The sequence below is a fragment of the Panicum hallii genome, chromosome 8, assembly GCF_002211085.1.
Source record: "Panicum hallii strain FIL2 chromosome 8, PHallii_v3.1, whole genome shotgun sequence".
Taxonomy (NCBI): domain Eukaryota; kingdom Viridiplantae; phylum Streptophyta; class Magnoliopsida; order Poales; family Poaceae; genus Panicum; species Panicum hallii.
This window is the reverse complement of record NC_038049.1, coordinates 35,881,142-35,893,433: the sequence shown is the minus strand read 5'-3', so window position 1 is coordinate 35,893,433 and position 12,292 is coordinate 35,881,142. Positions and strand designations below refer to the sequence as shown.

The following is a 12,292-nucleotide window of genomic DNA, read 5'->3' as shown; positions in this document are numbered from 1 at the left end:
GGTGAAGGAGTTATATTGTGTTTGTATGTCGATGACATACTGATCTTTGGGACTAGTCTTGATATAATCAACGAGATCAAGATATTCTTATATCAAAACTTTGATATGAAAGATCTTGGTGAGGCTGATGTTATTCTCAACATCAAGCTGATCAAGGGAGAGAATGGGATTACTCTTTCGCAATCCCATTATATGGAGAAAATGTTGAATCGGTTTGGCTATAAGGATAGCAAATCTAGTCCAACTCCCTATGATCCGAGCTTGATCTTTCGAAAGAACGGAAGAATTGGCAGAGACCAATTAAGATATTCACAGATGATTGGCTCACTCATGTATCTTGCGAGTGCAACGAGGCCTGACATCTCTTTTGCTGTTAGCAAGTTGAGCCAGTTTACTAGTAATCCGGGAGATGATCATTGGCGTGCGCTTGAGCGCGTAATGCACTACTTGTTGGGTAATATGGAATACGGGATTCACTATTCCAGTTTTTCTGCAATACTGGAAGGATACGGTGATGCTAATTGGATATCGGATCTAGATGAGTTGTATGCCACTAGTGGATACGTTTTCACTCTTGGTGGTGCTGCTGTTTCATGGAGATCATACAAACAGACGATCCTGACGAGGTCTACAGTGGAAGCCGATTGACTTCGTGAGCTCTTGATGGACTTGCCTATTGTCGAGAAACCATTGCGGCAATAATGATGAACTGTGACAATCAAACGGTGATTGCCAAGGTAGACAGTTCAAAGTACAATACGAAGTCTTCAAGACATATCAAACGGCATTGGCCTTAATGTATTCTGTTGGCTTTAATTAGCAAAGACGTTATCCTGCAAAATATTCTTGAAAGAATACACCTATGTGAGCCCAACTGTTGGACGGTCGCAGTCTGTGAGATTCGGATGATCTCTACTAAGCTCATGAAGAGTCCAGGGAGTACGACCTATATGCTCCAACCGCGAAGTAGTCTACTGGAGGTCAAGTATCAGTTTGACTGTAAGTGAAACTTATTTGCATAAAACTTGCAATTCAAGGCTTAGTCCATTGTTCAAGTTGTGAATGAGTGTAACTTGCTGTTCTAGATGGAAGTTCAACTTAACAGTCTCTATTGAAATACTGGTATATCAAACAATAGTGGGTTGAGGCAAAATTATAATGAGATTTTGAGATCTGGTGGGGATTGTTGGAATATTTGGATCCAATAGTGCAAAGGTCCACCATGTAAATCTAAATAATTCCAATAAAATCTCGAAAGCCCATTAGTGCAAAGGTGCATGGCAACAAGTTAGTCCCACCTTACTAGTAGAGGTGGACAAAATCGAACTTAAATAGTTGGATGCTCTCCATGCTCTTGTAAGTGTGGGTGAGAGGAAGAAGAAAGAACACGCGCGCTCGCTCGCCTCGCCTCGCCTCGCCGGGCTTGGGCGAAGGGCTCGGGCGCGCGAAGGGCGAAGTGAATGGTTCGCCAAAATCCGGTCCAATTCTTGCGGGAACGCGGTTTCCTTTTGCAGATTTGTTTTGTCACTTCGAATCTGTTACGGATATCACGCGCAGAATTTTAGAACTCGTAACCGACTTGGTTTTTGGGACGCCAAAAACCCTAGTGGTTCCTTCCTATAAATACGCACGGGTGCCGGCTAGAAACAGAACACAACATACGACGCACAACACGCCTCGACCTGCCTGCTGCGCCGCCGCGTACGCTATTTCATCCTGTTCATCAGCGTGCACCGGCAGTTGGGAGAGCAGGTCTCCGGAACCTCATCCTCAGCGATTCTGTACCGGAAGTGGGCGAGTAAGGTTTTTGGGAAGCGCTCTGCGCGACTGCTCGAACACTTCCACATCGCCGTCCTCGTCGCCACGGCTCATCTTCCTCCTCGTCGGTGGGGCGCGACTCGGCGTCGTTAAGCGCGCGGAGGTGCTGATCATCGCCGTCGTCTTCTTTACCCGGTTATTCCAATCAGCCTAAAGACGTACGGTTTTCTGTCCCTAACTATATCTTTCATACCTAGTATGATCTGATTAGGGTTGATCTTGCTGCTGCAATATTTTATCTTAAATCACTTGATCAGTATATTTACATATGTTCGTTTTCCGTACGCAATTTTCGTCATGGTCATGATTTATCTTCGGATTAATTTAAAATGGAAACTCTTATTTATTCCATCATTAATCATATTTATATTGCACTTGAAACTATAAAACTGTAGAGTTAAGCCCTATTTAATTTATACTTGCGAACATCCTCATTACGTATCAGCATGGCTGGCTTCGATCAACGACAGAATCAAGCATTTGCCACATTAGCAATCGCCGACTGTCTGCGCCCCACAGGCGGATGGTTCGCTAGCATTGTCACGGCACAAGTTGTGCGCGCAGAACTTTTACACCACGCGGTGTCCTCCGGTCCCACTCATCAGCTCGAACTCCACATTCACCGGAGCATCTCATTCTCTCTCTACCCTTCTCCGTCTATCCAAACTCACTCTATCTCCACCCCCAAGCTATGCAGGAGCTTGACCATCTCCCACACCATTGAAGCCCCCTCCACCTCGCCGGAGATCTACGCTGGTAAACTGTACTGCTTCCACTTTCGTCTTCTTCCTTGAATTTGGATATGAGCTTGCCCAAGCTTTTTCCTCCCTCTTCATCCTCCTCAATGCAAGCTTCAAGCAAGGATGAGCTTAAGCTTAACCAATGCATCCCTACATCAACTTGTGGCTCCTTTTCCGGTGTTCCACTCCCCATTACCCTAGGATTGGAACCCATGAACCTCCCTAGATCAGAATCATCATTGATGGCTTAGAACTTTGTAGTCTTGATGCATATCGATTCTAGCTAGCTATGAAAATAAATTCCCCACGTTCCTAGGAACCCATAGAAACAAATCACATCATATACCAATACCGGAGTCACTGCCGGCCAACTCGCTGGTGATAGGCCGCGCTGCGGATGGTTCACCCCTTGTTGCCGGACAGTTCCCAGGTCACAAGACCCGAGCACCAGAGTCTTTGCACAAACTTGAACTTACTATAGCTCAGTTCCTGAACTTACTAGATCAGTTCTACGAACATTAATTTGCTTAATCTGAAGCTAGGCAAATTGAAATGCTTGTATTCCTTGTGTGCATTTTTATTCTGCACTGATTTGCTAGCTAATCCTGTTTATGGAATCCGTACATGAACCCGTGGCATTAAGACAACCTATATGTTATATGCAACCCTTGCAACAAGGTAGCTAAGAACTACTATCATATACATAGAGGCATAATAAGTGAAGTCAACGCGCTATGTTGAGTGACCAGAGACTAAAAAAGGACTTGACATCCTTGGAGGAACTAAATAGTGTATGGTAAAGTTTAAGATGGAGTTTTGCATAAACGATCAATCCCCCTTGTTTTTGCAGTAACCATAAGCAAAGGCAGTTCGAGCTTTTGTGCACTCTAACCTGTCAAAGGATGCCTGAATGAGTTCAATGTTCAGCCCCGGACAGTAGGGGCCCTTCACCTTTGTCAGATCATTGGAAATATTGCTGTCTTGCTGAGTCCTCTGTCAGACTCCTGCTGCGGCCATCTGGTTCACCACTAGTATGAAAAATTAAATGAAATGTCTAGATCATAAACTTGCACTGTTGACTCACGTAAGAAAAACTTTGGTTCATTCTAAATAAAAAACTGTGCATGTTTCTTTTTTTTATCAATAACATGGATATTGTATTGTATTGTATAAACTACTATCAGAAACAGGGGAGGTCAGCAGGTGGATGAGAGGCGCCTTGTGTCACACTGTAGGTTAAGGAAAGATCATGTGCAATCTGTGAGCTTATGAGAGGGAGATGATTTACAACTGCACATATATACAAGCAAGAGAGGTAGTCCACATGCCAAGTTTAACCATATAAATACAGTGCACAAATACCAAACAAAGTGTGCTTTTTTCCATACACCGTGATACAATTCAACATAGCATGGCTGAATGGTTTAGTTCTGTAGCAGCCATGTTATGGTTGTGGGAGCTTAGTTTTGTAGTAGACGTTTACCAGCAAGCACTACCGGAAAAAAGATCTTTGCCGAGTGTCAAATATTTTGCCGAGCTTGTCTCTAGTAAAATGTTAATCAGGTGTTAATGCTGCTGCTAAATCTGAAGTTTTGATGCAGGTATTTCGAAGTAACTCCTTTTTGTCTCGGATGATTCTAAACTCTCAATAAGCACATGCATTGTGGCCATAGACCCATGCTTAATTTTCAGATTCGCATTGCTCCACCGAAACATACTGAAGGCGAAGGTGCGATGGCGATTGTACAAACACATCTCATACTGAAACTAAAGAGAACAACTGCCCCGACTGAGCGGAACTGCCCAGACTATCTTTCCCCATTCCGTTTGTTCCTGCACTTGGTCTAGCGTTACCTGTACGGTGTCAGCAACATTTTACAGTTTACATGAAACAGGGGATGTCCGGTTGTGCCACAGTTGCTCCGTTTGCTCGTAGCATTTGCAGAGCCCATACATTGGCCCCATGAGCAGCAAGTGGCTGGCTTAGTATTTTTATGAATGTTGCTCAACCTGGAGAGCAGAGTGACAGATTCCAATCCCAACTGCTAGTCTGCTACTGTTAACAAGCTGTTGCAAATTGAAAAGTGGAATGTGTTGATCGCAAATCAACCCTTCACGCGGCTTCCGGCATGAGCTGCAGCAACGCGGAATCTCACGGCGGGACGCGTGATTGCACAGATGTCCAAACAGATCCACGGGTGGTGCTTCTCATCTAGCTGTTGGAGTTGGACGTCTGTAGGTCCGTGCAGGCATGAAAAAAAGCGTTGCTTGTTCGTCTCACGTGATGGCGCATAGTCGCTCGAGTTCTGGGCTTTTGGCTGGGTTTGGAAACAAGAGTATGTGTTGACTTTTGACGCTGGCTCTGTCGTTTTAGGCTCAAGTTTAGGTCTTATAAATGGCTACAGGTCATGAGATACGTTGCGTTGAGGGTGGTTGCATCATCACCCAGACAAACTCACAGCCAGTAGGTTCTCTATCAGTTCGTTACCTCTCTTTCAAGTATTTGGTTGTTACAAAACACTACTAGATAACTAGCCATCGATCGAGACCGTTAGTACCTTGATGTTCCTCTCTTCATCAACCTTAGCTTGATGGCTCTTACTCGTGCCTTACCATTGAACAAAGTTGCTGCTTTTGAAACTAAATCATTCAGAGAGGAACATCAAGGTTGCTGCTTCTGAAACTAAATCATTCAGAGATCCGGCTTCTGCACGCGTGTCGCCATCTCATTAGCCAAACTGTCACTGGACGCATCATGCAAGCAGACAGTAGACTTGTGATTGTGAACGGCACGAACGTCGGTGCACATACAAATAGAGCTAAAAGCCTTCTACCGGATAAGCCTTGCTGCATTTGTCGGAAGTGTTAACCGCATGCACGAGACACTAGTGAAGAAATATCTGCGTTGGCACTTGGCATAATGCATCTGGGTAAATTTTGAGCAGTAGATAAACCCGTCGGCTGGGACTACCAGTAAGTCAAACATTTTTCAGTAAAGTATGGGGCAATCATCCATGCACCCAACAATCATGCAATCCAAAACTCAATAATGCTGCACCAAGAGAGTCGATCTGATTATGATCACAAACACAAATGCTACTCCATCTCCCAGTATTTCTACGGTTCACGTCAATTCCCCTGACCTGTTGTTTTATGGGTGTTGTAACTGAGTGTTCATTGACTCATACTCTTGCTCATCAATAGCACTGCTTAGAAACTCCATGTGCTTTGAAGGATTTAAGCAACTGCTACTTTGCACTTTCACACTTAAGCTTGTGGTATGTTTCTTAGACCATGGTGGTGCCTCCAACACTTACTTCCTAGTTCGAGTTCGTAATATAGCTGACCCTTAGAGTAAATTGTGGAGCCTTGAAGTAAGAAGATACGTACTAACGTAGGCTTAGAACACCATAACCTTCTCAAGAACCTCCTATTGAAAGGAAACGCCAAACATTCAAAAACATTGGTGAAGAAAGAAATTCTTCATGATGATGCTTGCTCCTTGATAAAAACTGAAAAGCTATGTTTAGGGCTATAATGCTATATGCAAGACTACAACTCCATGGAATGAAGCACATAGTTATACAAGCATATATATGGAATCACACATTACTAACACACAAATATATAGATCGATAATGAACACAATAAGTACCACCACAGCTTTGAGCATTTGTTTCCCTTGTCTCTGTTGTAGGAGATAATTTCTGCTTGCTAGCCTCATAGCTGTCCATCTATTACCATCTTAATATAAAGCACGCCGCCTTCTTTGTAACTTGTTATTTTTTCTTAATCGAACCGTATTCTAACAGAAACTGGAGCTATCTTTCTTGGACGGTACATTAGTTTAAAGAGGTTATCATCAAAGTTGTTACTACCACTACTACCACAAATTACCGTCCCAAAAGCAAACAAATGATGCCACCCGAATGGCAGCCTAATAAGCCAAGTGAGAAGCATCCAAACCCTAGATATGAAGCTGTCCTGGCTCACGTGTGTCCACCTTGTAGCATGCAATTCAGCAATTTGGCCTCCCCGGTGGGCCCCACCTGAAAGGGACTCTCATGTGTCCTCTACCACCGCCCATAAAAAATGGAAAAGACCTCCCCATGCATTGGTGTATTTTGTACAGAATAATGCAGGTCACCCTTTGTAGAGGTAGTAGAGAGATACGTACGCCATGCAAATTTTTCTTTGTCGTTTGCATGGGATACAATTTATACAAAAGTCCAAAGGAGGTATAAGTAATATTCCATGTCGCAATAGGTTATAGAAAGGGGACATGGTAGAAGAACACAAGGGAGTTTGAGCTGGTTAGGATGCTTCCCAGGAGAACCCACCTAGGGGGACAGCTCCAACCACTCTGGGCCTTTGGGAAATCCAAGGCCTAGGCGGACGACATTGTCAATGCCCATACGCATACGGACGAGCCCTAGCAAAAGCTTCTCGTCCACAAGCAACGAAATATATACTGTGTATATTAATCTCAAAAGAGTAACATCAGAGTATTAAATGTTTTGTTAGAAGGATTCTTAGTTTGTTACGTGTATATACCAATGCACTTTTTGTCTAATTTTTTGTTATAGAGAAAAACATATGTACTTTGTACAACTTGTGATATATATAATTAAAGAGTTTGTTTTCTCTGTATCTTGTACTATGTCGTCCTGCGTATTAGGGCAGTTTTGCAGGGGAACATATTAAACAAACTAAACTACTAGCACTCACCTAGTTTCTAACAACACTAGCTCGAAGAAATTAAAGGAGAGAACAGTATCGAAAAGAAAAGGATATAGCAAGTACTCATCATATCATAAGGAGAACGTACAAGGTCTTCATGTGTTTTCAGTTAACTGTAACTTGGATATATATATGTGGAACGCATACTACTCCCTCCGTTCCAAATTGTATGTTATTTTGGCAAATCTAGGTACGTAGATTTTGCTATATCACTAGATATACAATATGTCTAGATACATAGCACAAACTATGTATCTAGATTTGCTAGAACGACCTATAATTTAGAAAGAAGGGAGTACTTGATTCCTTTAGAACTCTTCTCATGCGGTGGATATATAGGAAGTACTGTCTCTCCTCACATTTCTTCATCCATGGTGCCCTAGGGTTTCCTCCCAAGTGTGCCCGTTGTCCCTTGTACCTTGGAATACCTGGGTTTCTTGTGAAACCTGCTTTATCGTTTTGTTGGAAGGTGCCCTCGACCAATAGACAATAGCCAGAACCAGAGGTTACAAAAGGGAATTGGCAAAGAACATTTACCTCAGCAACCGACCAAAACGCTATTTTGACGTTGTGCAGAGGCCAAGGCAATGGCTCCAAGAATGTCCATTCATGGCACGCTCCTCCTCCCCTCTTTATCCCTCCCTCTACACCTGCAATCAAGCTGGCCAAAGAGAAGCCAGACACACTGCGAGCTTTCTTCTCACTTTCTCTTCTCTCATAAACTTGGGTTAAATCCATAGAAATCTGTAGTTTTGCCATTGGCAGCCTGAGTAGTGCTGTGCTCATCCTTCAGAGGTGTTCTTGTTATACGCATCCTTATTCTCCTGTGGTAGGGAGAGGTGACCATTGGCTGATCTCTCATGTGTTCAAGCATGGGCATGCTCAACTGCGCAGACACAAGCTCTGGCGCAAAACTACAGCAGCAACAAGCATCGACATCGCCCACCGCCTCGGTCTCGGAGTCTAACATCGTTGTGTCATCGACGGATCCTGATGCCAACGATGCCCTAGCCGGCCTACAAGCTCTCAAGTTCGATGGGGACATCGACGTCGAGATCCAGTCACCTGACATTGCCATGTGGGAGTCGCTCTTCGCCGAGCAAATGGGTGCCTCAGGTGCCGACTTCTTGATGTTCTCTCCTAAGAGAGACTTCATGGCCACCGGAAGCCCTAGGAGAGACTTCATGGTCTCCTCTCCCAAGAGAGACTACATGGTGTCCTCCCCCAAGAGAGATTACATGATGTCTTCACCAAAGAGGGACTACATGATGTCCTCCCCCAAGAGGGAGTACATGGTGACATCACCTCGGAGAGACTCTTCCCCAAGGAGATCAACCTTCTCCAACCTCTACAGCGCCGGCAGCAGCCACCAGCAGGCTTATGTCCATGGCGTGCACGGAGCGGAGGGAGGCAGCGGCGCAAGCCAGCCGCTGTACGGCGGCCTTGCCAACCATGGCAAGGGCAAGTCGCAGAGCCCGCTGCACAAGGTGTACATCAACAACGCCCACAGCAACAGCGGCAAGAGCAACGGCCCGTCCTCCCTCTCGTGCTCCTCCTCCTACGTCCACGGCGAGAACTTGCCCTTGCCATCCATGGACCCCTTCCTCAACGACGGCGGGTACCTAGCCGGGTACCAGCTGCCGGGGAAGCCCGGCATGGAGAGCGGCGCCGCCTCGGCCACGGTCACCACGGTGGCTCCCTCGTCGTTGTCGCAGCTGCCGACGCTGTCGGAGTGCCTGGCCATGCCGGAGCCCGTGTACGGAGGCGGGGAGGAAGCTGTCGCGGCGGCGGCCGCCGGAGGGCTGCAGATGGGCGGTGGCTTGCCGGCGGAGTTGTACTACGGAGGACAGTTTGGAGGCGACGGCTTGACGCTGCAGCACCAGATGTCCAAGTCTGACCAGTGGGCGGCAGACTCGTCACTGCACAGCATGCTGGGCTCAGTGATCCAGACGGAGGCCGAGCAGGTAATTGTCATCTAACCACAGTTAAACTTTCAACAAATTAAGACTAGTTCTTTCATCCACACATGTAAAGTTTCTAGATCGGGTAAAAGCTTCCTGGATTGGCCAAATGGTCGCAGTCCCATGCATGCAAATGTCCTCTCTGCAGCTAGAGGAAGAAGACGACCGTACGTGTCTGATAAATGCGTGCAGCTAGATCCATCTCCATACACGATTGCTGTTTTGTCGTAGGTGTTAACCAAACATGCTGAAGTAAACTGTTCTTGATGCTTTCTGATTGGCATCTGCGCAGAGACCTCGGTGAGGATACTGATTGGAGCCACAACGATCTAGATGCTTAAGATAGATATTTTTGGGTCATGATCGGAACCTGCGTGCGTGACAATAGTCAAATCCAAAGTTAGCGCGTCAGTTTCTCATGGACATGTGTCGTTCAGCCGATGGATAACCAGCGGATTATGGTTTCAAAGAACTTTTTGGGGACCTTTTATTTGGTAGAAGTACTTGCTTGAATAATCATTATCAATTTTCAAGTTCTTTTGTAATATTCATTCACGTGTCATACTTTTTTTAGGAAGTTCTAAGTATTACGTACGATTTTTTGTAGAAAATTATGAAAATTGTAATGCTAACTCCCATGGTGATTGATGATGCATGCAGGAACAAGATAGCGGTCTTCAGCTGGTGCACCTCCTGCTGGCCTGCGCCGACTTCGTCTCCAAGGGCGACCAGCCGTCGGCGCTGCGCCACCTCCACCTCCTCCGCCGCGTCGCCTCCCCGCTAGGCGACTCCATGCAGCGCGTCGCCTCCTACTTCGCCGACGCCCTGGCCGCCCGCCTCTCCCTCTCCTCCAACCCCTCGTCGTCGTCCTCCTCCTCCGGCGCCGCCACGCCGCGCGGCGGCGCCGGCGCCGGCGTCGCCCCCTACACGTTCCCTCCCTCGCCGGACACGCTAAAGATCTACCAGATCCTCTACCAGGCCTGCCCCTACATCAAGTTCGCGCACTTCACCGCCAACCAGGCCATCTTCGAGGCCTTCCACGGCGAGGACCGCGTCCACGTCGTCGACCTCGACATCCTCCAGGGCTACCAGTGGCCGGCCTTCCTCCAGGCGCTCGCGGCGCGCCCCGGGGGCCCGCCGACGCTGCGCCTCACGGGTGTCGGGCACCCCGCGGCCGCCGTCAGGGAGACCGGGCGCCACCTCGCGTCCCTCGCCGCGTCGCTGCGCGTGCCGTTCGAGTTCCACGCCGCCGTCGCCGACCGGCTCGAGCGGCTCCGCCCCGCCGCTCTGCAGCGCCGCGTGGGCGAGGCGCTCGCCGTGAACGCCGTGAACAGGCTGCACCGCGTCCCCGGCGTGCACCTCGGCCCGCTGCTCTCCATGATCCGCGACCAGGCGCCCAAGATCATGACGCTCGTCGAGCAGGAGGCCGGCCACAACGGTCCCTACTTCCTGGGCAGGTAACTGAGAGAAACCTCGAATCTTCTTTCAAATGATTTACTCCTATTAAACAATTGTACATGATGTAGTTTACAATGAATTTTTTATCAATAATTAATCGCTAAAGATTTTATTTTGTAACAAATAAATTAAAAATGATGTCAAAATTAAATGTTTAAATGATGAAGGTTCTTGGAGGCGCTGCACTACTACTCGGCGATCTTCGACTCGCTGGACGCGACGTTCCCGGCGGACTCAGCGCCGCGGATGAAGGTGGAGCAGTGCCTGCTGGCGCCGGAGATCCGGAACGTAGTGGCGTGCGAGGGCGCCGAGCGCGTCGCGCGGCACGAGCGGCTGGACCGGTGGCGCCGCCTCATGGAGGGCCGCGGCTTCGAGCCCGTGCCGCTCAGCCCGGCCGCCGTCGGCCAGAGCCAGGTCCTGCTGGGGCTCTACGGCGCCGGCGACGGGTACAGGCTCACCGAGGACAAGGGATGCCTCCTGCTTGGGTGGCAGGACCGCGCCATCATCGCCGCCTCGGCGTGGCGGTGCTGACCAGCAGTGCTCCCTCGACGATCGGCTGGCCAGCCTGCTCTGCATTCTGTTAGGTTTATTTCTCTCTTGCACAGGATGCATGTGTGGTTGTACTTGGTTGTTTAGTTTCTTGTATGATTGTGCAATTAATTTGCCAAGTGAAGTATTACCAGGAGAAAAATACTCTAATTAAGAGGAGGAGCAACATATCTGGGATGTATGTTGAGGTACTGATGAAATTAAGTTTTTGATTTATTTGTTTGACATATATGTATGGCTGAAAGCCTGAAACAAAACCCAATTGGCAAGAAAGAGGAAGAGGTTGGATACTTGTACTGTAGTGCGTTGGAAAGGATAATAATATTTCCTTTGATTTCACGTGAGTGAGTGATATTTTGCCCTTTAGCTTAGGTAGCATTCTAAATTAGTTAGACCGTATTGCCAGTCCTCGAGGTTTGACGAAAAGCGTGTATATGTACACTAATATTTGTTGATAAAAGACAACATTTCCACTCAAAACTGTTTTCACCTAACCCGCCCAGTGTACCGCCAATCAAATTTCCACTCGCCTTGTGTTGACGTCAATCAAATATCCTCGATTACCAATCAAGCATCCTCGGACGCCAATTAATCTTCCACTTTTCTTTTGCAGATGTCAATCAATCATCAATTTTATTTCTTGAGAACATTAATCATGTGTTGATATATTTTCATCTACGCCATGGCTTGTTTTCTGAGGATATCAATTATGTACATCGCGGCAACAAGGGAAATAATGACAATCTGTGATCATCTTGGTCAATCCTTCTATTTTTTTTCCCTGCAGTGGCTCCAACCACGCCTACAATCCTTTTACTTTTTTTTATTCATGTACCAATTATGGTACATATTCCGTTTACAATGGTACACTTTCCCTTGCTAATTGCAATCACATTTACCAATTGGCATTGATTGATACCTGCCGGGATTACTTTCTTTATTTTATAGATATATGCCATATGCACCAAAGATTTCTAAAATTAGTGGGCTGAAATCAAGGATTGGATTAGTGATTTGTGTGATCAA

At 46.8% G+C, this 12,292-nt stretch overlaps 1 protein-coding gene across 1 annotated transcript; it reads left to right on the top strand.

The window, feature by feature from the left end:
• The first annotated feature begins 8,101 nt into the window (after window positions 1–8,101).
• On the top strand, window positions 8,102–11,520 carry LOC112903264 (DELLA protein RGL1-like). The gene is made up of 3 exons (XM_025972499.1): window positions 8,102–9,262; window positions 9,920–10,716; window positions 10,885–11,520. The coding sequence occupies exons 1-3, from the start codon at window positions 8,159–8,161 to the stop codon at window positions 11,246–11,248; spliced, it is 2,265 nt and encodes a 754-aa protein (XP_025828284.1). The 5' UTR covers window positions 8,102–8,158; the 3' UTR covers window positions 11,249–11,520.
• Window positions 11,521–12,292: the final 772 nt, after the last annotated feature.